General features: G+C 37.0%; 3 protein-coding genes across 3 annotated transcripts in view; 2 read left to right on the top strand and 1 right to left on the bottom strand.

Annotated features, from left to right (window-relative positions):
• rg (A kinase anchor protein rugose) overlaps positions 1-22,107 on the bottom strand; it is a 199,042-nt gene that overhangs the window by 21,647 nt on the left and 155,288 nt on the right. The window lies entirely within an intron of this gene.
• Positions 8,038-9,351, top strand: LOC108776487 (protein mab-21). The gene has a single exon (XM_018543109.1). It carries the CDS (start codon positions 8,053-8,055, stop codon positions 9,151-9,153), a length of 1,101 nt encoding a protein of 366 aa, XP_018398611.1. The 5' UTR covers positions 8,038-8,052; the 3' UTR covers positions 9,154-9,351.
• LOC108776488 (protein mab-21) lies at positions 12,662-14,355 on the top strand. The gene has a single exon (XM_018543110.1). It carries the CDS (start codon positions 12,662-12,664, stop codon positions 13,757-13,759), a length of 1,098 nt encoding a protein of 365 aa, XP_018398612.1. The 3' UTR covers positions 13,760-14,355.

Here is a 22,107-nt window from a genome sequence, read left to right as displayed (position 1 = left end):
GATATAGTGAGACTAGTGCCGGTTGCAAGATGGCCGTCATGGTAGGAGGAGCCTCCTGCTGAGCCGAGAATCGATCCCAGGACCTCGTGGACTTGCGCTCTCGGACGAGTCGTGAACAACTCGTTGGCGAAAGAGGGAGAGGTGGAGAACAAAAAGACCGAGATTCAGCGAGAGTGTGCAGGGTGGACGGGAAAAAGATCCGGCGTACACCGCATAAGAAAGAAGGGGGGTAGAAGGAGAAATAAAATGAGGGATCCCGGATTTACCACCCCGCATTTAACAAGGCCTTCAATTTTTGCCTTTTAATGAGGACGTATCGTAGCACCGCGATGTCTTTACGGACGGCGAATGAAATTATCCTCGAAATAATCCTTCGAAATGATCCATTCATTTGATTATGTTCGAGGCTTGTGGTCAGAAATGCCAATAAAATCTTATCTACGATCCTCTTCGTTTGTTAAAACCGTTTTGCCGATAAAAATGTGAGTACTGTAAACGGTATAAGTGTAACCAAGTTCAACTTATCGACATCGGTACTTGAAGACACCTTAGCGTTCATATAATTATTTCACTTATTCTTTGAAAGCATGTTTAGTCACTCTTAAGTCGAGTAATGAAATATTTTTTGCTAGCATTTCAATAATTTTATAGTAATAGAAGACTTTAATGATTACGAACAAATCACACATAGAAGCTATAATTATACATATAAATTATAAAAGAAAGAAATAAATGTTAAATTTTCTTAACAAGACAATTATTAAATTTTAAAAAGCCGAAATGGTTGACATTTTATTTGATTTTAATTCTAATAAGTACAATTGTATGTTCTAAATAATTAATAAAAGATAGTTTATCAGTAAAAAATAAAAAATATAATACAATTTTTAAATCTATTATTTCTGTATCTATTATTTTATTTTGTAACATTTCCACGAAAATGTTATCGCGACAAATCGTCGAAGTGAATTATTTGCATGATGACAATCTCTTGATGCCAAACGTGCAAAAAAAAAAGAGAAATATCAATTTTATTAATAAATAAAAAGAGGAAAAATATCGGAATGTGTTTTAAATTATTAGATGTATGCGTTAAACGTTAATGATGTGCTGCACGCATGTAAAAATTGTAAAAAGTAAGCGGTTCTAAAATCTTTAGAGATCATAAATGTCACTTATAACGAAAAGAAATAATTGTCGACAAATACGAGCATAAGAAGTATTAGTGCACAGTAGATATAGAAATGTTTTGCACTTACTCGTATTGTAAAAGAGAAATAATATCGCTCCCTTACTTCAAAAGTAACACAACTATAAAAATAAATAATTTTTAAGTTATCACTATGGATGAATTAAGTAAAATTGTTAAAATTTATTTAACACATTCATGATAATAAAAATCACATGTTTTTATAAGGAACGATATGTTTACATTACACAAGTATTTATTTTTCAATAAGCTTAAGCAATGTATTTTTTTTAAATTTCTTTTTACAACTTTAAGTTACACAGTGATCTGATATATGTATGATGAACATAACGTGCAAGGTAGAAGCCAGCCCGGGTGCGAACGCTACGAACGCACAGAGCCAACCCCTACAACGATCTGCGCAAGCTCTCCGCAAACACTGCTCGAGATTGATAAGAGCCGCACCGCGTCTCAGAATCCATTATTTGGATACCTGCGGCAGCAGTACAGATATATCACGTATTCCGCATTAAATCTTGTCAAGGATTAGATGGGCTCATTCATTGTTGTTTAATCATCCCTTTGCGTACAAAGAAATACGGCTTGTATTGTTCGTAACGTAGAGCCCCTCTTTGTTACATTAATCGATAATTCTTTAATGAAATGTAGCTACATCTTATTATTTTCTAAAACGTTTGGAGTAAATTTCTTTCTAAAGAGTAAAATCTTATTCCTAAAAATTGGAAATTAAGCTACCCTTTTTTAAGACGGCACAATTTTTACTTTTCGGAGTAAAATTTCACTCTAAAAAATTTAGAGAATATATTCACACGATTATAATAGAATTATATTAAATAACTTTTAATAAGTTATATATATAGTATTTGCAATGTTTTTATACTTAAAGAAAAAAAGAAAGAATAATTGATATTTATAATTGATACATATAAATTTATATTTTGCCGATAAAATAATATTATAATATATATTTAAAGAGAGACATAAATCTCTAACAAGACACTTATATGTATATATATTTTATTAATGCTTACTACACAGGAAAACGGTTTTATTGATGTATTAAAAAATTTAGATAAGCGCAAACCTGAAAGTATAATTTTCATTGAACTATCAAAATAATTATTATACTTAACAAATCAATTAAAGAAAACTCTCGAAAGTTTCAAATAACAAGAATATAACGGTTAATGAGAGCTATTCGCTGTTATTAGTGCAATCATATATAAAATATATGATTCATGTTAAAGAGTGAATTTTATATACTACGTAAGTAATTCCCCCCCATAGCGCGCCGAACATCCGTCGAACTTAAAACGCAAATCTAACCAACTACCGTAGTAATATCACAATTTTTGATGCTTATAGCATCTAAATTGGATCTTAATAATATGTTGAAAGACATATTAAATTATTATACCTGTTAGATGCTCAAGCTAGTTGCTAGAATTTGTCAACAATTTTTGCAACACTGATCATCATGCTTGAGTTTCTTATATTTTGATTGCTTTAACAAATTTATTTTTAAATATATCTGGCTAAATATTTATAGCCACTTCTACGAATCATTCTTTCCGTATATTCGATCTTTTTCCCTTAAAAAATATTTTTTATATATTTGTATAATTATTCAGAGGAGTAATGCGCGAGATACTTCTGAGTTCTGAGATATAATACATCAGTTATGTGCACATGTAGTATATTCATCTCCAAGAACTCTATTCGAGATGTCGTCAAGCCACAAATCGTACCGGTGGGACGTAAAAATAATACGTTTACACGTCACGACGCGAGCCAGCGACTGGGTGGTGAAGACCACACGCGGTTAAAGAGAGGTCCTGGCCGCTGAGTGTCAAGTGGTACGCGATTAGAACTCCCCATGATGCTCTCTGTGCTCATCTCTCACCAACCGAAACCGTCTCGACTCAGCGGAGCGCCGGGGTTACGCCGCGACAATGGGCGATGTGATGTAACAACATGTGTCGTGTTCGCAAGAGGGTTTCCCCCCGCCGTCGCAGGCTGGCTCTATATATGCAACGTAGGGATACCATAGAATGGGATACCACTTAGCAGCCCGCCGGCGGTATACAACAAACAGATTAAGTACCGGACAATAATGGACCCGCTGCTTGCTCATCGGGTTCACTTGGACACCTATGAGCAGCCTCCCTGCGTTTCGGATGACGGTTCTTTCGAAATCACGATACGACAATACAAACGGCATAGTGAAGTAGTGTACGAACGACTGGTAAAAAATGCTTGCATACGTCTTAGTTATTCATCGAAGGAGTAATTCTTCGTACATAAATTTCATTGTTTTCATCAATAAATTAACCTTAATTGATACTCGTGAATATAATGGATCCGACTCTTTTCATTTCTGAAAAATTATAATCAATGTTTTTTTACAACCCTACATGATTTTATTATTTGGATTTCAATCTTTAAATTAAAAAGAAGATCGTTCGATTACATTAACTTTAAGTAAAGATACATTAATTTAAAGTACACTAGGCTCGCAAATACTAGAAAATTTCCTAGTGAATTTTAACTAAGGTTAAATAAATAAATAAATAAATATATACACAATAATAAATCTATTTATCAATAGTTTAGGTTCATTGAATAAAATGACACATGATAAGAACGAAAAATTGTATCTTCATCTAACAGGATATTTAATTTTTTTTTGTTTGTATTCTAAATGGTTGAATCTTTTAATGCTTTAGAAGGATGGGAGGGCAAGACATAAATTTGTATGATTTACTATTGCTAAAAAATAATGATAAAAAATAATTTTATGAAATCTGATACAGAATGATCGTAAGGTTGCCACACTGACGGAAACAAGCGGCGCAGCGTCTGTTTCCGTGGATGTGTCAGCTAATGTTCCAAACAGTCGGGTGTTATCGCGGCGATCCCAAGCAGCGATGAATTATGTGTGCCACGTGCGTGTTCTCATACCTTTATTACCGCAGCATCGCGAGAGATAACGCACCGTGCGTAACGCACAAAGGGCGGCCGCGCAGCGTGACTCGTCTCGTGTTCCACTAAATTTGCTGCTGCGCGAACGAAAAAAAGAAATTATCCGAAAATGCATATATCTGACGTGCGTAACGAGAAAAGCGCCGACGGGCACGAAACATGATATTACGTGGTGGCAATAAATCGACAAAGCTGCCCGAACTAATGACAATCGTCAATAGACAGCGGAAAGAGAACGATGTTTTTCCATTCAATTAACCCGTGCCACGGGTTTTTCAGCTATCATAAAACAGTAAATAATACGACCTGTTTCCGGTAACAGATGCGAACAGGCCGTCTGTCGCGTTAAATGGCTCGTCTAAACTAGTAGTCTATGAATACTAAAGAGATAAGAACATCAGTTACTGCTGCTATTAATATAATTCCGTTTTAAAGGATCGGCCTTTAATTGTTATTTAACTTTCGGCTGTTTCAAATATAAATTCGAGACAACTCGTAATAACGTGATCGGATACAAAATCGATATTTTCTTATTATATCTTTAATAAAAAGTATTATTATTTAAATAATAAAAGTATTAAATATTGACAAAAGTGTTCATTATTTAAATGGAATAGAATTTTATTTTATTTTCGATCGTTCGATTCAGCAAATGGTTTTCGTAGTAACAGATTTACGTAACGATCGGGACGCAATTTCTTCGAGATGGAATCCCGACAGGGACGATTTATATTTTCCGTGCCATTTGACAAAGAAACCGTGAAATACGTACTCCATGGCCACCGCTTCTCTACCGGCTGCCGAAGCTCAACGAACGGGTCCCGGATTACTTGAGGATTACGCGGGGATGTTCATTCGAGCTGATTTACAAGGCCGACTCGGCGTGCCGTCTGCATAAACCGGAGTGGTCGCCCCAAAAGATACGTCACGATCCTCGATAGAAATGTTACACAATGAAAACAGGAGAATCTATATATGCAATAACAACTAAAGGTGCCTTTTGTGCCTATCGTATTGTAATGTCGGACGAAATATTTTGGCATGCAGCATTGATTGGTTCAAGTTATTTTTCTATTCATGACAAAAACAATGCGCTAGCAACAATACATGAATTTCGTAATTTTAATTTTAATTTTTCTGAAGCAAATAATATTATTGTATTAATAAATTTGTTTAGGGGAATTTACTGATAAAAAGTCTAGTAGGTATATATATTTAACTAGCTTATTAATGTATTATTTAGTATTACTATACAGAAAGGACGGTTTTGTTAAAGTATCTGAAAACTTAGCTAGATATAGATCTGAAGTTTGTTAGACCAACAAAATAATTATTATTATGTAGGATGCTCTAGTTGCTAGAATATCAAAACTTTTTACAGCATTAATTATAACTAAACTTTTTCAATGTGTAATTTCGATTTGGGGATGTTTCATTTGATTTTTCTCGTAGCTTCTTCAGCAGCTTCCGAGTGAACGCTAATTTCTCAAGAGTGTCATTTTCTGAACCAGGTCGCGAGAACGTGGGTGTACAAATAATTCAGATGATAAACGAATTAACTCGAAATGGGATGATGAAAGGCACATTTAGGGCGGCAGGAGCCCCCAAGTTCTGCCTTAATGCGAGGGCTGATGTAGCAGAACGTTTGACCCCTCGCCTCACCAACGCAAGATGGGTGAACGAAACGAGGAAAGCGAGACAGAGAGAGATCGCGAGTACGACACACGTGCTCGGCTCATGAATCAAGTCGTATTAGCGAGAGAGAAGTAGGGACCGCCGGGTACCAATCTACCACTCCAACTTGAAGTAGATTAGATTCTCGAGCTTTATTCGATTATCCACGAGCGAGAAGCACGAATTGAACATGGCGCATCTCTCTAACATAACCCGCTGTTTCGCTCCGTAGCTTTGGCAATCGGAGCATAAACAACAAGATGGACAGTGATGGACGGCGTAACGAAGTATAAACGAAATAAAAAGATCAAAAGATGCTACCATTTTCCCCAGTATTTGGAAATAAAGAATTAGATTTCCGATGATTAGGATATTAATAATTAAATCATCATGAAAAATGCTAAGAGTTATGCTAGACTGAGAAAGAAAGCTCTTTTTTTATTTACAAAAATGGCACAAATCAAAATGTGTCTATTATAAAAAGTTTTTTAAAAACCTTTTTTTTTTTAAAGACCGACATTAATGCTGTTTGGCAAACGAATTATAAACTTTTGATGATTGAGTAATCTGTACCTCGTTCATAGATAATAATAACTCGAAGGCCACATTTTTTTTAGTTGTGTCACTTTTGAAATAAGTGAAAGATATACGGGATGTAAAACTTCAACAAATAATCAAATATGGAACACATTATGGACACTTTTTAATATTTTTGTAATATTATAACAAAATCAATAATATTATCTTTTATTTATTTAGATTAAATTGCACATATTTTTACACACTGCATGTATCCTAGAGGATAACTTCATATTTTGTAAATTCGCTAGACATTAGCAGTTAAGTGTAACTTACAGAAGTCTAAGGTCACAGACAGAGATATCTCAAATTTTCTTAATAATATTGAAAATTAATAGCAATATATTTACAACGAAATACTATGTACTGATAATATTTTCTATTCCATTGCAAAGAGTTGAAACGATCAAGCGGGTAAAGAACGATGATGATCAAAGATATGGTCTAAGGATAGAGGTCTCTAATCGGCACAATCTTGCAATCCGCCTGGTCGATCGGTATTCTTTGGTGGATATTTATGTAGCGTGAGTTTTTACGATTGTATTATAAAAGGGAGGCTCCAGTATCTCGTGTTTGTAAGCTATTTTTCGTTGCGCACACCTGCCTCTACGATGTGTGTATCTGTGCGCGTGTACCATCAAGATTGAAGCTCCATATTTGCGTTCGGCAATGTTCGGGAAGCGTTGTCGCCTTTTATGTCAACGTCCAATATTCAAATGTTCCTTTCAACAGAACGTTATCGTATCTATTCATTTAGTTATGTTTGGGATTATCGTGCTATGGAATCGAGCAAACTAGTCATCCATTTGCTTGAATCTCCTGAAAAAATTCTTTAGAAAACTTCCCATAAAAATCTTAGGATAAATATGGCCAAATAAAAATTCACATTGCAAGCAATATGTCTTATTATTAATATTGATATGCTATATATTTCTATGTTTCATAGTTTATTAAAAATTTCAACAAAAATTACTCAAAAATTTTTTTAAAAAGAGTATGTCTAAATAGAAATATTGCCGGAAAACATTCCAAGTATCACTAGTAATGGAATGTCATAGAGCTCCTTAAATCGCATAGCTTATCGCTACCCATCAATAGCGATGGTACCACGAGTGGCAAGAGGAATAGTGGAGGAGGAACGACGAGAGGCGTGGTAACAACGCGCACGCTCCACGTGACCCTGTCGTTTGGAAGGCGGGACTTCAGCAACGGAGCACACAACTACAACAAGCAGTAGAACCAGCCGGTGGTCAGCGACGTTTTCTCTGTCGTCGCGCGCGCGGGACACCTCGAGCTGCGCTCGTTGCACGTACACCTGCCGCGCGATTAGGCACGCACGGTTCGTCATCCGTAACCCGTTTCGGGCAACCTTTTTTTGAGACTGCAAATTTTGAGCAGTGCCTTCCCCCCGACCCGAAAATCGGGGCGACATCGACATAGCGTGATCGCCCGGGTGCCATCGGAATCATGCACGGGAAAACGATTGACGATAACAATAACGACACCAATGACATGATTAGTGAGTGAATATGCGCATGAGAAAATGAGACTCGTTCGCTTGAAGCGAGTGAACATCCTCAGAATCGTCGAAAGCAGACTGTCTCGTCATGATGTTGGTTCCACAAGATATCATGGGTGGTCCATCGAAGATGCTGTACCAGATGAACAAGTACTACGCCGAACGGGTACAGGCACGCATGGGCCAGGTGCAAAAAACCATACGGGAGGTGTGCAAGGTCGTCCAGGACGTACTCAAGGAGGTCGAAGTGCAGGAGCCACGCTTCATCTCTTCGTTGACCGAGTGTAACGGCCGCTTTGAGGGCCTCGAAGTGATCTCACCGGGTGAATTCGAGGTGGTCCTCTACCTGAACCAGATGGGAGTTTTCAACTTTGTTGACGACGGCACCCTGCCGGGCTGCGCCGTGTTGAAGCTCAGCGACGGACGCAAGAGATCCATGTCCCTCTGGGTTGAATTTATCACCGCGTCTGGCTATCTGTCGGCCAGAAAAATACGCTCCAGGTTTCAGACTCTGGTAGCGCAGGCCTGTGACAAGTGTAACTACAGGGACTCGGTAAAGATGATCGCCGACACCACCGAAGTGAAGCTACGGATACGGGAACGGTACGTCGTGCAGATCACGCCGGCATTCAAGTGTTCCGGCGTGTGGCCGCGCTCTGCCGCTCATTGGCCGATACCACACATACCTTGGCCGCATCCCAATCTGGTGGCGGAAGTCAAGACGGAGGGCTTCGATCTGTTGTCGAAGGAAAGCGTCGCGCTTCAAGGCAAGCAGTCGGCAATGGAGGGCGACGCCTGGGTCTTGTCCTTCACGGAAGCGGAAACCAGGCTGTTGCAGGGCGGTTGTCGCCGAAAGTGTCTCAGTATACTCAAAACCCTGAGGGATCGACATCTCGATCTGCCAGGAAATCCCGTTACCAGCTACCACATGAAGACGCTGCTGCTACACGAGTGCGAGAAACATCCCCTTGAGACCGAATGGGACGAGAGTTGCTTGGCCGATCGTATTAACGGCATCTTCCTGCAGCTGATATCTTGCTTACAGTGTCGGCGGTGTCCGCACTACTTCCTGCCGAATCTCGATTTATTTAAGGGAAAGTCACCTAGCGGTCTTGAAAATGCTGCGAAGCAAGTTTGGAGACTTACAAGGGAGCTGCTTACGAACAGCCGCGCATTGGAAAAGCTTTAGCGTTCTCCTGCTCGAAAGCACGAGAACGCGCGGGACGATGAAGACAGAGAAACGATGACTCGTGTGACACGATTTTGAGAACGTTTCTACCGCATGGTATTACATGCTTCTCCGATACTACACGCGAACAGTATTGTAGTTACTGTTATTATTTAATACACGCTTATATCAAGGGCTTGGTACATTGTTACAAATGATTCTCGACACGTAAACCGTTTAAAGTCTGTTCTAATACAAGTAGCAAACTGTAAGCCGTAAGAAATTGACCAATCATAGTTAAATATGAAAAATAATTGACTATGATTGGTTAATTTTTTACGGCTTACGATTCTGTTGTAGAACAAGCTTTATATTGTGCTCGTTTTCCTTCAATAACAATCGTAATTCAACGAGCAATAATGATAATAGATAACTCAGGTTTTCTTTTTAACATTTAAGCAGTCGCATGGTAATCAAACAGTTATATTAATTACAAATCTATCCATAGTTCTTTTATACGCATAGCTATTGTTTGAAAATTAATTATATTTATACAAGTGTGTGTGTCGTGTTGTACAAATTCCGTCTATTAAATAAAATAAGTTCAAGTTTATGTTTTAGCTAACTAACCGATATTTATTTACTGATCAATTGTCGAATAATATCCTCACTCCTCACGAGTAGATGGAAATAATTCTATAAAATTGGGGGGATAAAATTTACACAATTTATAGAAACGTAAAGGAAAAAAAACGAAAAGTATACGATCGACTAACCTACTTAAACATATATGCCACAAAATAAAAGTTTATTATTATACTTTAATTATTTATATATTGTTCCTCTGTAATCATTATATTAAAGTCTCACTTTAAATGACGTAAATTGCTGTAAGATAAGTAATGTCACAGCAATTAAACTTATAATATCCATGCGACTAGTTAAGTGCTAAGTATGGCATTCTCGATAGTTATATATTGTGAAACGTTATGCAATGGATACGTTGTGTAATTAATTTTGTTAAAACATATATAATGTAGAATATTTCATATAATTGTTTAGTGCAATAATAACTGCTCCATCTCTCAATTATAAAACAACGAAGTACCGGAATTATAATAGCAATAAGATAAAAGGTAGATTCTCTGAAGACATAATGTTCTTTAAAAGATTTTAATGACACTCCGTATGAAACTGTATTAGCGAGTGAATTTTCACACTTTAAGTCTTAATGAAACAAAGTCATTTTCATATTCTAGATCGTTTAAAAACCATATTAAACATATAAAATGTGTAATACGTTTTAATTAAATACTATTATAATTATTTCTTCGTCCTCAAGCAAAATGTGATTTGTTATTCTTATTGATTGATATTTATAATCGGTTAGCACGAAGCTTCCGACAGTAGAGTTTCATTACTTATTGTTATATGTATATATGTAGTATACATACTTCTTTTATATTATTTAAATAATATTTATTTTATAATCGTATCATTATATATATTATATATTTAAAACACATGAAATGTACATAACGAATAAACGCATTAATTTCTCTCTTCCATTGAACATTTATTATATTATATTTACTTTGAAAAAAAGGTTATCCTATCTTAAGATCTCTTTAAAAGTATGCGATCTTATTCATTATGTTTTTAAATACACATTTATTATTTAACTAATTATGTTTCGTATCAATTATTTTTGCCATAAAAATACTATTTTTATATATAATGTATAAAATATTATATTTTTGCAATATATTAAACATTGCTTAACTTTACAAATTTATTTTTATGAGAATTGCTAAATGTAATTTGGTTCGTAAATTTCACGTTTCGTAACATGCAATATTAAAATATGATCGTATCTTTACTAATTAACTTTCAGCAGAGTAGGTTTTCTCTTACAGGAATATATTTGTTTTAATGTGTTGTATATCCGATTGTGATACGCATGTACTATACAATTATTATGCCGAATACCTGCATTTAACACGTATGTTATAGAAGCCTTGAATGACTCGCTGGCAGCCGAGGCGAAGACCATCAACTTCATTATAAGCCTACCTAGAATATCACGTTCTTATCTTAATTTTATCCTTAACGTTCCGCATCTTCCTTTCCTGGTGATGACATTTGTTAACCGGTGCCATTCACTTTTCTCGCTTTACTACGCCTTCGACCATTTCCAAATGCGTATGATAATTGTTATTGCACTCTAACACGAACAGTAAAGATTTCTGTTGACTGTAGAATCTCAAATTACATTTTTCACTACAAGAAATTGCAATGTTTTTATCATTATAAGATGTATTAAGATGCTATAAAATTATTTTATACTTTTTAGTTTTCTTTATTAAAGAACATTCTCCCTTTTTTCATGTTTCATGAAGCGATATAGAAATAACAATTAGATGCTGCAATTGCTTTATAAATGCTAGCAATGTTTTTTTTTATTGCAATTGATATTGTCATAAAAATTATAATTATTCCTATTTTTTAGAAATAAAAACATTAATTATTTTCCAATCGATTTATCCGCATTTAACAATATTTAAATTTATTTATGCTATCTCCAAAAGAAAAAAAATATTTTTCAATCATTCTAATCCAATAAATTTATTATAATAATTGATTTCCAATGTCAACGCTTTGAAGATAAAATAATTTGATTGCATCTAAACATACTTAAATTAATTTATGCTCCGAAAAGAGGACATTTATCGATAAACTTAATCCTATGAGCTGATCAATCAAGAATGATTATTATGGTCCATTAACTTCCATAACTAATCTTATGAAGATAAAATATCTGACATTTGAAGAGGAATTCGAAGTAACTCTATCCAGTAGTACAGACTGTTGTGGTCCACCATGTCGAAAATTTCGGAATAACTAAAGGAGCTGCAGAGGAGGTACCATGCCCTCGTGGATGGGAAATAAACTAAGCAGTCCCTGCATAATTCATGGGAGGAAGAAGGGCTACCACGAGGGTTGCCTCGCGTTACCTTCGTTCCCCTATCGTACACATTATACACGAACGCTGCTGAAGTATCCGTACCGGATCGATCTTGTAGGTCTGGCGCAGTTAACCACGCCCGTACAGTGTGGCAGACCTCGGATTGGCTACAAAACCTTACCAGAAGGCGTAATCTAGCAGAGGAGGCGTGCCAGCAACGCTGTACGTTCGTGCCCGCCGTGGAGGATGGGTGACGCGGAGGAGGTAGACATGAGCGCAGTCGGCAATCTGCTCCTGCACGGAGACGCTCGTGATACCTCTTCCTCACGCTTCGTTGGTGTCTCCAACGCGCGCAGTCCTGGCGAACACCAGGTGGAAAACAAATCTAACGAAGACAAACGTCGAGCAATCGAATACCGTGTTTTTCCACAATGCGGTAGATCGCGTAAGGCGTCTCGATGACAACGCGAAGCAAAGGAAAAGATCTGGATAGGAAAAAACAAGAATGAACCGGAGAAGCTGAAAACTATATAACAACCATCCGTGGACTACAGGCGGTGCACGATGTTGGTACCGCCTGATATGATTTCGTCCCACTCCAGGATGGTCTATCAGTTCAACAAGTACTTTGGCGAACGAGTGATGAATAGAAAGAGTCAGGTGGCGAAGACCATTCAGGAGGTGTGTCGAGTCGTGCAGGATGTGCTAAAAGAGGTGGAGGTGCAGGAGCCGAGATTCATCTCGTCCTTGACGGATTACAACGGCCGGTTCGACGGCCTCGACGTTATCTCACCAACGGAGTTCGAAATCGTCATCTATCTGAATCAGATGGGCGTGTTGAACTTTGTGGATGACGGCACCCTGCCGGGCTGCGCCGTGCTGAAGCTCAGCGACGGACGCAAGAGATCCATGTCCCTCTGGGTAGAATTCATCACCGCGTCCGGTTACCTGTCAGCCAGGAAGATACGCTCGAGGTTTCAGACCCTAGTGGCGCAGGCCTGCGACAAGTGCACGTATCGGGATTCAGTGAAGATGATAGCCGACACGACCGAGGTGAAACTACGGATACGCGAGCGATATGTCGTACAGATTACGCCGGCTTTTAAGTGCGCTGGACTTTGGCCCAGGTCAGCCTCCCATTGGCCGATTGCACACATACCCTGGCCTCATCCGAACATCGTCGCCGAGGTGAAAGCGGAAGGTTTCGATATGCTCTCGAAGGAATGCATAGGCCTACAGGGCAAACAGTCCGCTATGGAGGGTGACGCTTGGGCGTTGTCGTTTATCGACGCGGAAAATCGATTGTTACAAGGCGCAAGTAGGAGGCGTTGCCTCAGTATACTGAAGACTCTCAGAGACCGGCATCTCGACCTACCAGGAAATCCAGTCACCAGCTACCACATGAAAACCCTATTACTGTATGAGTGCGAGAAACATCCGCATGAGGCGGAATGGGACGAAGGTTGCCTGGCCGAGCGAATAAACGGCATATTTCTGCAACTAATCTCCTGTCTGCAGTGTCGAAGATGCCCACATTACTTCCTACCTAATCTTGATCTGTTCAAAGGAAAATCTCCCAGTGGTCTGGAGAACGCCGCGAAACAAGTGTGGAGACTCACCAGGGAGTTGCTGACAAACAGTCGCGCGCTGGAGAAACTGTAGTGATCAGCAGCATAGCTGTCATGGCTTATCATTGTATGATTCGTCAACTGATCTCGCAAATCTTGTCACACGTTCCTGTAACTGCACCGTCGGAAGACTTCGACGCGCGAGTAAGATACAAGTCTAATCATATAATGACCGTGCAAGGACTACGCGAGAATCATCATGGATTAGAGAATAGTGACGTGAGACGAACTCTCGAGCTTAAGAAAAACTTTTGATTCCTGTCATTCAACTGCCGAGTCATCGGGAAGATCTGTAATTTCCTGGATTTCGCAGATCTGAAGATCACACATGTTGTCGATGTTTTCCGAAGATACTTAGTGTGTGCTAGAATCAATTCTCACGAGATTTATTATACGCGTATGTGATGTTTGGTGAACACGTGATTGACTCGCAGACGATCGAATTAGTGCCATAAATAATCTCTTCAACGTTAGAGATAGATTTCATTTCTATTGTCGGCGCGAAATAAAGTAAATATATTATAGCTGCAAAAAATTTATCATTCAATTCGTTGCAACGGCGGTTTGCAACGCTATAACAATGCGCGTGAAACAACCTTTAACCAGTAGTACAGAAATCTTACTATCGAGCGAAAAATCTATTGTTCTCCGCGATTAACTCTTTAAAATTTTTCAAATCTCTGATGTTTAAAGGTAGAGTTTTTAAATAACGAAAAGTATTTCTTATAATGTTCTTTAATCATTTTTTAATTTGTTGATATCTTTTATTTTAAAGTTCGTAATGTGAATTCTTTTTAGCCTATAAGACTGCAAACACTGCCATATCGACACTTAAAGAGTTGACGCGACTAATCAGTTTTAATAAGGTTTTCTCAACATGTGCTGATTAGTATGTTCGTTCTGTAGTTTTTGTGATCGCGACTACGGTTAGAGGATTAATCGTTTCTCTCTTAAGTCTCACGCGCAATTTCCGCCGCCTATGTAAATAAAATTTGGAAGATATTTATTGAATTGTAACGAAATGTGAAATATAATACTATTTATATGAAAGCCTGGTCGCGTCGGTTGATGACACATCATGCACACCCACTCCTTACTCCACAATGTATCGTCCAAAAAATCGGTCGTCGTAAATATCGTCGTACTTCGTTGATAGTCAACCGCGCGATGATCGTTAAACGTTTTGCTCGCGTTGAACGAGCAACGAAGTGAGAGTAAGTCAGGTCTCGTAAATTTTACAGTCGCTCTCACACTTTTTTGTCGTTTGCGTCGCCAATGAGGATCGAGGTGAGGAGGAGACACTGGAGAACGCCATCCACACGCACCTTTTTTCGCGTTCCAACGCCTAGCGACGGCAAACGACCCACCCGGCGTTCGATCGTCGCAAGAAAACGGGACATATCGCCACGTTGATAGAAAAGTGAGACAAATAAAAATTAGTATTAAAGTTGCAGTGTTTGAATTTTAAAAACTTATGACATAGTTTTGAAAAATATATGTAATTAAAAGCATCACGTAGAAAAAGTCATGCACATTTATCTTAATTAAGACGTTGCTCCAATTTAAGTAGAACTTTTAGTATACGCGATGATTTTTCGATTTCTTACTACTTGTACAACAAGCTGATCATGTCCCGGGTTAATCACTTTTCATTACTTTTACAAATATACAAAATTATTAAGTGATTCTTACGTATACATATATAGTTTATCTTTCAAAAATATTCATAAAATTGTATTTAAAAAACGAGAAGAATAGAGACCAATTATTTAACCAGATGCTCTCAGTATTTCAAAGAAAAGAATGCACGGGACAAGTATGACCTAATCGTGTGTATTAAGAGTTAAAAATGATCTGCTGAAAAGTTGCTATTTATTGAAATTTAAAGATGTATCATTTTTCTGTCAACGCGACGATATATTTAGTGTTTCCACATATTTTTATCGTGTGTGGCTTGGGATAATCTGTTTGTCGTTTTTTCTAAAGACCACTGACATGCCAAGGTTAAATGACTCACGACATGCACTAAATACAAGTAGTAGAAAACCATTACAAAAAATTATTTATGAGTTTTATGACAATACATAGTCGTATACGCGCGTAAAAATTGCTGGTTATCTTCTCGTCGATTTCGTTTCCCTTCGACACGGGTCTATAATTACCATCGTCGTTCCTTTTTGTTTTTCGACTTAACTACCTTCCTTTTTGATAAGCTAATTGGGCCTTATCTCAATGTTTTACCGCGAACTTATAGACGCGACGGCCCACGGTCTACGTAATAACTTGTGGCGAACCAGACGGGTTTTAAACAGCTACTCCTAACATGAAGAAGAGCACCGTCCTTGTATAGGAAGTGCAAGAAAAAGAAACGCATTTAGTTGATAACCAAATGGTCTCTTGAGAATTATATTACGCTGTTTAAGTGTTATAAGCACAAGGATAAGGTCTTATTACAAATAAGATATTATTTCATAAAATATCATCTGGATACTACGGAACTGATTTTGTATGTTCGGTTATTACATTAAACCTTTACTGCTTTACAATTAATGACTACAAGTTGGTTACATAATTAACAATAAACATGTCTATACTATAAAAAAAAATGCAATATGCTTCTTTTTTAAGAATACACATTGCGGTACTCAGAAATTTAATTAATTTTCTATCAAATAGTACAAGAAGTCTCAATTTTCTTAAATAAGTAACGTAATAATATAAGTAATGATACTGGCAATCTGAGCAGAAATAAACTCATTAGATTTGTTAGCTAAACTGGCGGCGATGGTTAACACGTAAGGCAATCATGCGAAACGTGGCTCGTGCAAGATCATTTACAATTAATGGATGTTACGACGCATTTCAAGCCAGCCGCCGCGCGAACACATGTTTCAAAGACACTTTACTCAAAGCCTAAACGGAAGTAACAAATGATTTCGCACGCGTAATAGATTTGAGACCGCGCGTCTGTTGTAAAGACTCATCCCTGTTGGCATAAACGATCTTACAACTGGCATCCATTCAAACAACAATTACTAATAACTGTGTTTATCCTACGTGCATCAGAGAAATTTCAAATATTCCCGTCCTTGCATGTAATCTTTGAGGATAACCTCTGTAAGTAATGGATGAAATTTTCCGCTTCGTATAAATACATTTTTTTAGCGTGACCGTTGATCTCACAATCTGGCTATCGATATCTGAATTAATCCGTTACACAGCACACAAATTGTATAGAGATTGTATATAGATCGCACGCGTGAGATAGTCAATAAAAATAAAATTACAAATCAATTTTAAACGGTAATAAAACGTACATACGAGAATATAAAAAAATTATGCTTGAAGCTATTTGTACAGAGACATAAATCATACAAGTTGTATAAATATAAATGAGGATATTATCAGTATCAAGACCTTGATCCAGTATATATATATGTACTTTCTTTTACTTTTATTGAACGCAAAGATGATTAACTAGCGAATAAAAATTAAATCTGCAATTAAACTAGTAAAACAAGTAAAGCAAGTTACTTACAAGAATTACTAGGAATTACCTTTCAAAAACATGAAAATATATTAAACAGATATGATTCGTTTGATAATATGTAAGGAAGAGGAATTTACATTGATAATATTTCGCGTTCTGTGTAGATTATTGAATTTATGTAGCATGTTATTCAAAAGAAAAAGGTATTTGCAAACGGAAAGAATAGTTTTGCCGAAGTATCTAAATAGATGCTAAGATACAGATCTCGAAATAATTTCGTTGGACTGTCAAAATAATTATCACAAAATAATTATGTAGAACGCTTAAGCATTGATAACAAACTGCAAAAAAATTTAACATTTAATAATCGACGCGCAGTTTGTTCAAAGTAAAAATTGTAAAATTTATGTAAAAATATTATTAGACGTCAAGATCGGCTTTGACTGAATATGATTTTCGCTTATTTAGTGAATATATTTTGGTCAATTTTCATTTACTATTATTAAAAATAATTTTGTTAAATCATCAAAATAATTGCGTAGGAAACTGAAGCAATACTTGTATGATGAACATGATGAGCAATACTACAAAAGATTTTGATACTTTAACAATTTTAAAGAACGCTTATAATTATTTTGATAATTTGACAAAATTACTTTCAGTTATATCAAGCTAATTTTTAAATATTTCAGCAAAATTGTTTTTTCTCTGTATAATATATCCTATAATATATTTTTTAAAAACACAATATAAAGAAATGTAAAGAGCAGTAAGAGTCAAAGTTTTAAATGAAAATTAAGTCAAAACATAAAAATATATATATATTAAATTCGTTATAGTCATGACATGTTTCGGTTACATGATTGAGCCCTCAGATGTTACAGCGTAGTAATGTTGTTGCGAAAAAAAATTGAAACTATTAATAAAAATAAAGATAAAAAAATGAGAAAAAAAGATGAAAAAATTCTTCAAAGAAACGGAAATTGCTAAATATTTTTTATTTGTGCAAAAAATTCAATTTTTTTTACCATATTTACATATAACTTTATTCGATATCCAGTGTTAGAGAATTCCTCTCAAACATATCGAATCGAGAACGCAGAGAAGAAATAAAAATTTCACTGTTACTTTACTTTTAGATTTATTGTACTTTATGTTCCGTAGCAACAAATAATAAAACGCTTCGTACGAATATCTTGCGCGATGTTTTTAAATTTCAGACAACATGTGCTAGTTTGCACATCGTAACTTCGCGAGGTGGCTGCAATTCGACCCGAATGCGCGATGACTTGTATGAACAAATTTACATGCTTATCGGTTTATCACCATAACTTTCAAGGCGTTTGACAGGTGATCGTTTCGTAAACCGTAAGAACAACAAAAAAGCCATAACTGATTAGAAACGAAGTAATTACAATAAATTATTATTCATAACGACAAACTTAGTCATTAGGCTCACTGACGAAGTGATAATAAAATACGATCGCTGTCAATTAAATTATGTAAGTCTATTAATAATACTGTTCTCACACTAGAAAAAGAGCCTGGTTGCATTAATTGAAATTCTGATTAACATGATCAGAATTTTCTGGTTCGTCCAGAAATTTTAATAAGAAACTTTTCTCAAAGCAGAATATTGATCGCACTTCTAATATTTTTCATTTCAATCACTGCCTACCAATATGTCGTTCGAGAATTTATTTTCGTTTAACATACGTGATTAACAATATTTAATAGACTAGATATTTTGTGATCAACGAGGAGACCTATCCATTTCATTGACAAAATTCAAATTGAAAGCAAGAATTTGCTAGTATACTGATTATGTGGAGAATTTAAGTAAAATGAGTTAGTTTTCACATATAATGTATATAGCTAGTAATGTGGTGAACAAAATATGATGTTATAGACACAAAGCTCAATAATGTTCTTAAGTTTTTAAGTTATGATGTACCAAAGGTGTAAAATTTATGCTCACAAAGTACTTTTTGATATACATATATAATTAGTCGCGACTCCCTGTTCTCTGATTGAAAAATAATCAACACAAATAAGTGAGAAAGACCGTATTCAGACAAAATGGATTTTGATACCTAATGATACTAAATTAAAATTATACAATTTAAAAAGATTCACGAAAAAGCTCTTTAAATTTTACTTAGTATCTTATTTTACATTAAGAAAGAGAACATTTTGCATTCTTTCTCATCATTTACGAAATGGATGATCGTTTTAAATATTGCGTGTGGAAAAGGTCTATATAAGAAGATAGAAGAAGCAACGAGAGGAACGAAAAGAAAGAGATCTGGTTGCAGCATGCAAATGACTTTGGCAGTTCTTTTCCTTTTTTCTTACGGTTCTGTAAGGATGGGGGCGAAGACGTTTTATCATTGCATCGGTCCCTCGAATTCGGCGCGGATCGCACAAGGCAAGACAAAGGCAGAAATCTGCGAAAGCGAACATTGTAATTGGCGAGGAGACAGGAAGAGGATGGAGACGGACAGGAATAGAAGGAGAAAGGAATCGAAGACGCGTAGGCCGTGGATCTTTACTCTACGCCCGCGCGCGAGCGCTTGGTACACGAGAGTCGGCACTGATCTGGCTCTCCTCCTTCGGGGTGATCCCGGTTGGTCTCCTCGACCGGCACGGACCTCTCCCGCTATAAAACGTCCAGATAAAGCCGCGATGTTTATATGCAGGGATCGCAAGGAGAAGAGAGAGAGAGGAGTAGAAGGAGAGATATACCTGCCGGCCGCGCGCGCCGACAAAATAATAAGACAAAAGGCGCCGGGGGTGGACGATGGTGAAGCGAGGGGAGAAAACGGGCTGCGATCAGGTAGGAATGAGAGGAGGAAGAAAAAACGAGGAGGAAACGCGAACGTTGGAGAGATAGGTCCGTGCGACCGGGAAGGATGAGGAAAGAGAGCTGTATCGCAGACACAGTGGATGCTGCGGCACACAGAAAGACAAGGGGGGTGGAGAGGCGAAGGGTGTAGGGGCGACCAGAAAAGGAGGAAACCGGACAGGAATGCACGGACGAATGCGTCGTGTTACGGGCTACCCGACCGCGACGCTTATCTCACGAGAGAGTGAGTGAGCTCTCATTAGAATCTCCTCTCTGCCTAGCTCGACCGGCTGTAAGGACTCGTGGACGACGATCCTTGTCGCGCCGATATACCGAGACTGGAACGGGATTACTGTACATTAAACATCCGTAATTTGCGTTTATCGGAATGCGAATGGTCGAACGCCACGCGATCGACGTTTGTCTCCCGACGATTTCCATAGAGAAGGTAACGAGCGTTCGAGATCGCGCGCGGAGTTTCTTTTATTCTTCATAATTACCTATCTATATGAAATGCAAGTTTTTCTTAAAAAATAAATACTATGAGTATATTTTAATAAAAGTAATCTAAATTTCCAACATAAAGAAAATTAAATTATTAATTGAACGGATCCGATAGACCCACCACTCAGCTTCGAAGAGTTAATAACAGAATCCATCCTTGTTTTATCAATCAAAGAGAAATTTGTAACTTTTTTTTGAAGATATGAGATTACTAGAATAGTAATATTATATAAATTCAAAATCTTTTTTATGTATAATTTCTTCCAAAGACATCAAAAATTTTAAGTCATGAGGGACGAATACATTCGCATATATTTTATATCCGAACCTTCAAAAGCCCGAGCGCTTATATGTCAGGTCGAATTTTGGGCAACTCATCATGCTCTCGCTGTGTCTCAATTTTATTAGGCCCTCGACCGAGCGTTCCTTCCAAAAAAAAGAGGAGGAGAAAAGCGTCTAACCTACCGGTAACGCGATACCGTCCGTCAAATTTTTTCCTCTCTTTATGCACGCGTGAGTTTGTAAGACACCACGAGAACTACTGCGGTGGAAGCACCGAAACGATTGTAAAAATAACGCGGGAGCGTTAGTTGACCCCGCCCAAACTGCGCTCGCAAATCGCGTCGGTAGAAAAATGTAAATATCACTTTCGGTACCGTCAAGTATTTTTCTGCATTCAATAAATTGTGAACAATCGCGTAATTTACACCGCGGAGAGAAAACCTTTTGCAATAAATCGTTCGAATTTATGGATAGTTATCATCCGATATCTGTTAGTAATACGCACGAATAGCTGTCTCTAATGTATTCACGTTTAATATTCGTCGAAATTGTTTATAAATTCAGAGATTCAGCGAAAGAACCCATTAACACGGCGCTACAATAAATTCTAATCGCGGAGTATCTCTAAAACTGCTATACGTGCACGTGTTTAATAAAAGAACACTATATTTTTGTACTTTTCTAATTCGTAAACTGAAGAGAGAAAGACTCTATGAGCCTTTAAAAATATTTTTAATTCTATTGCAAATTACTATTCTTAGATTTTTTATGAATAATTTATAACTGTCTAGCTTGTAACATGGTAAAAACAATAAGTAAAAGTAAATAATCATAAATAAGCAGTAATATTTTTAAAACAAGGTAATGAGATTTAATTTATTATTTAATATAGTTCGGCCAGAAATTTTTATTGTACATGTATGTAGTACTTTTTGTTTATTTTGCCAAACGATCAAAAGAAATTCGCGATGATCTAACCTGTTTTGTGATGAAAGTAATCTCGATTGCGATGAGACCATTCTTCGTTTTGGGTCGCATGTGCGCTTTTGTACTCGCGGTACTCACCCCCGTAACTTAAGAGCACTTACTACCGGCATTATCCTACGGAGTTACAGCTTTATGAGCAAAACCACTTAGTGTATCGCGACCGTTTCGGCTAGGGTCATTGCGTGCTGACCTGCAACATTGATGAGGACGAGGGAAGCAACGCGCGCCTTGAATGTGCGTCGGAACGTTGTCGGCACGCGAGATTGCTGCGAAG

The sequence above is a fragment of the Cyphomyrmex costatus genome, unplaced genomic scaffold (genome assembly GCF_001594065.2).
Source record: "Cyphomyrmex costatus isolate MS0001 unplaced genomic scaffold, Ccosl1.0 scaffold36, whole genome shotgun sequence".
Lineage (NCBI taxonomy): Eukaryota > Metazoa > Arthropoda > Insecta > Hymenoptera > Formicidae > Cyphomyrmex > Cyphomyrmex costatus.
Note: the sequence above shows the minus strand (reverse complement) of the source record. Positions and strands in the feature narration are given on the sequence as shown.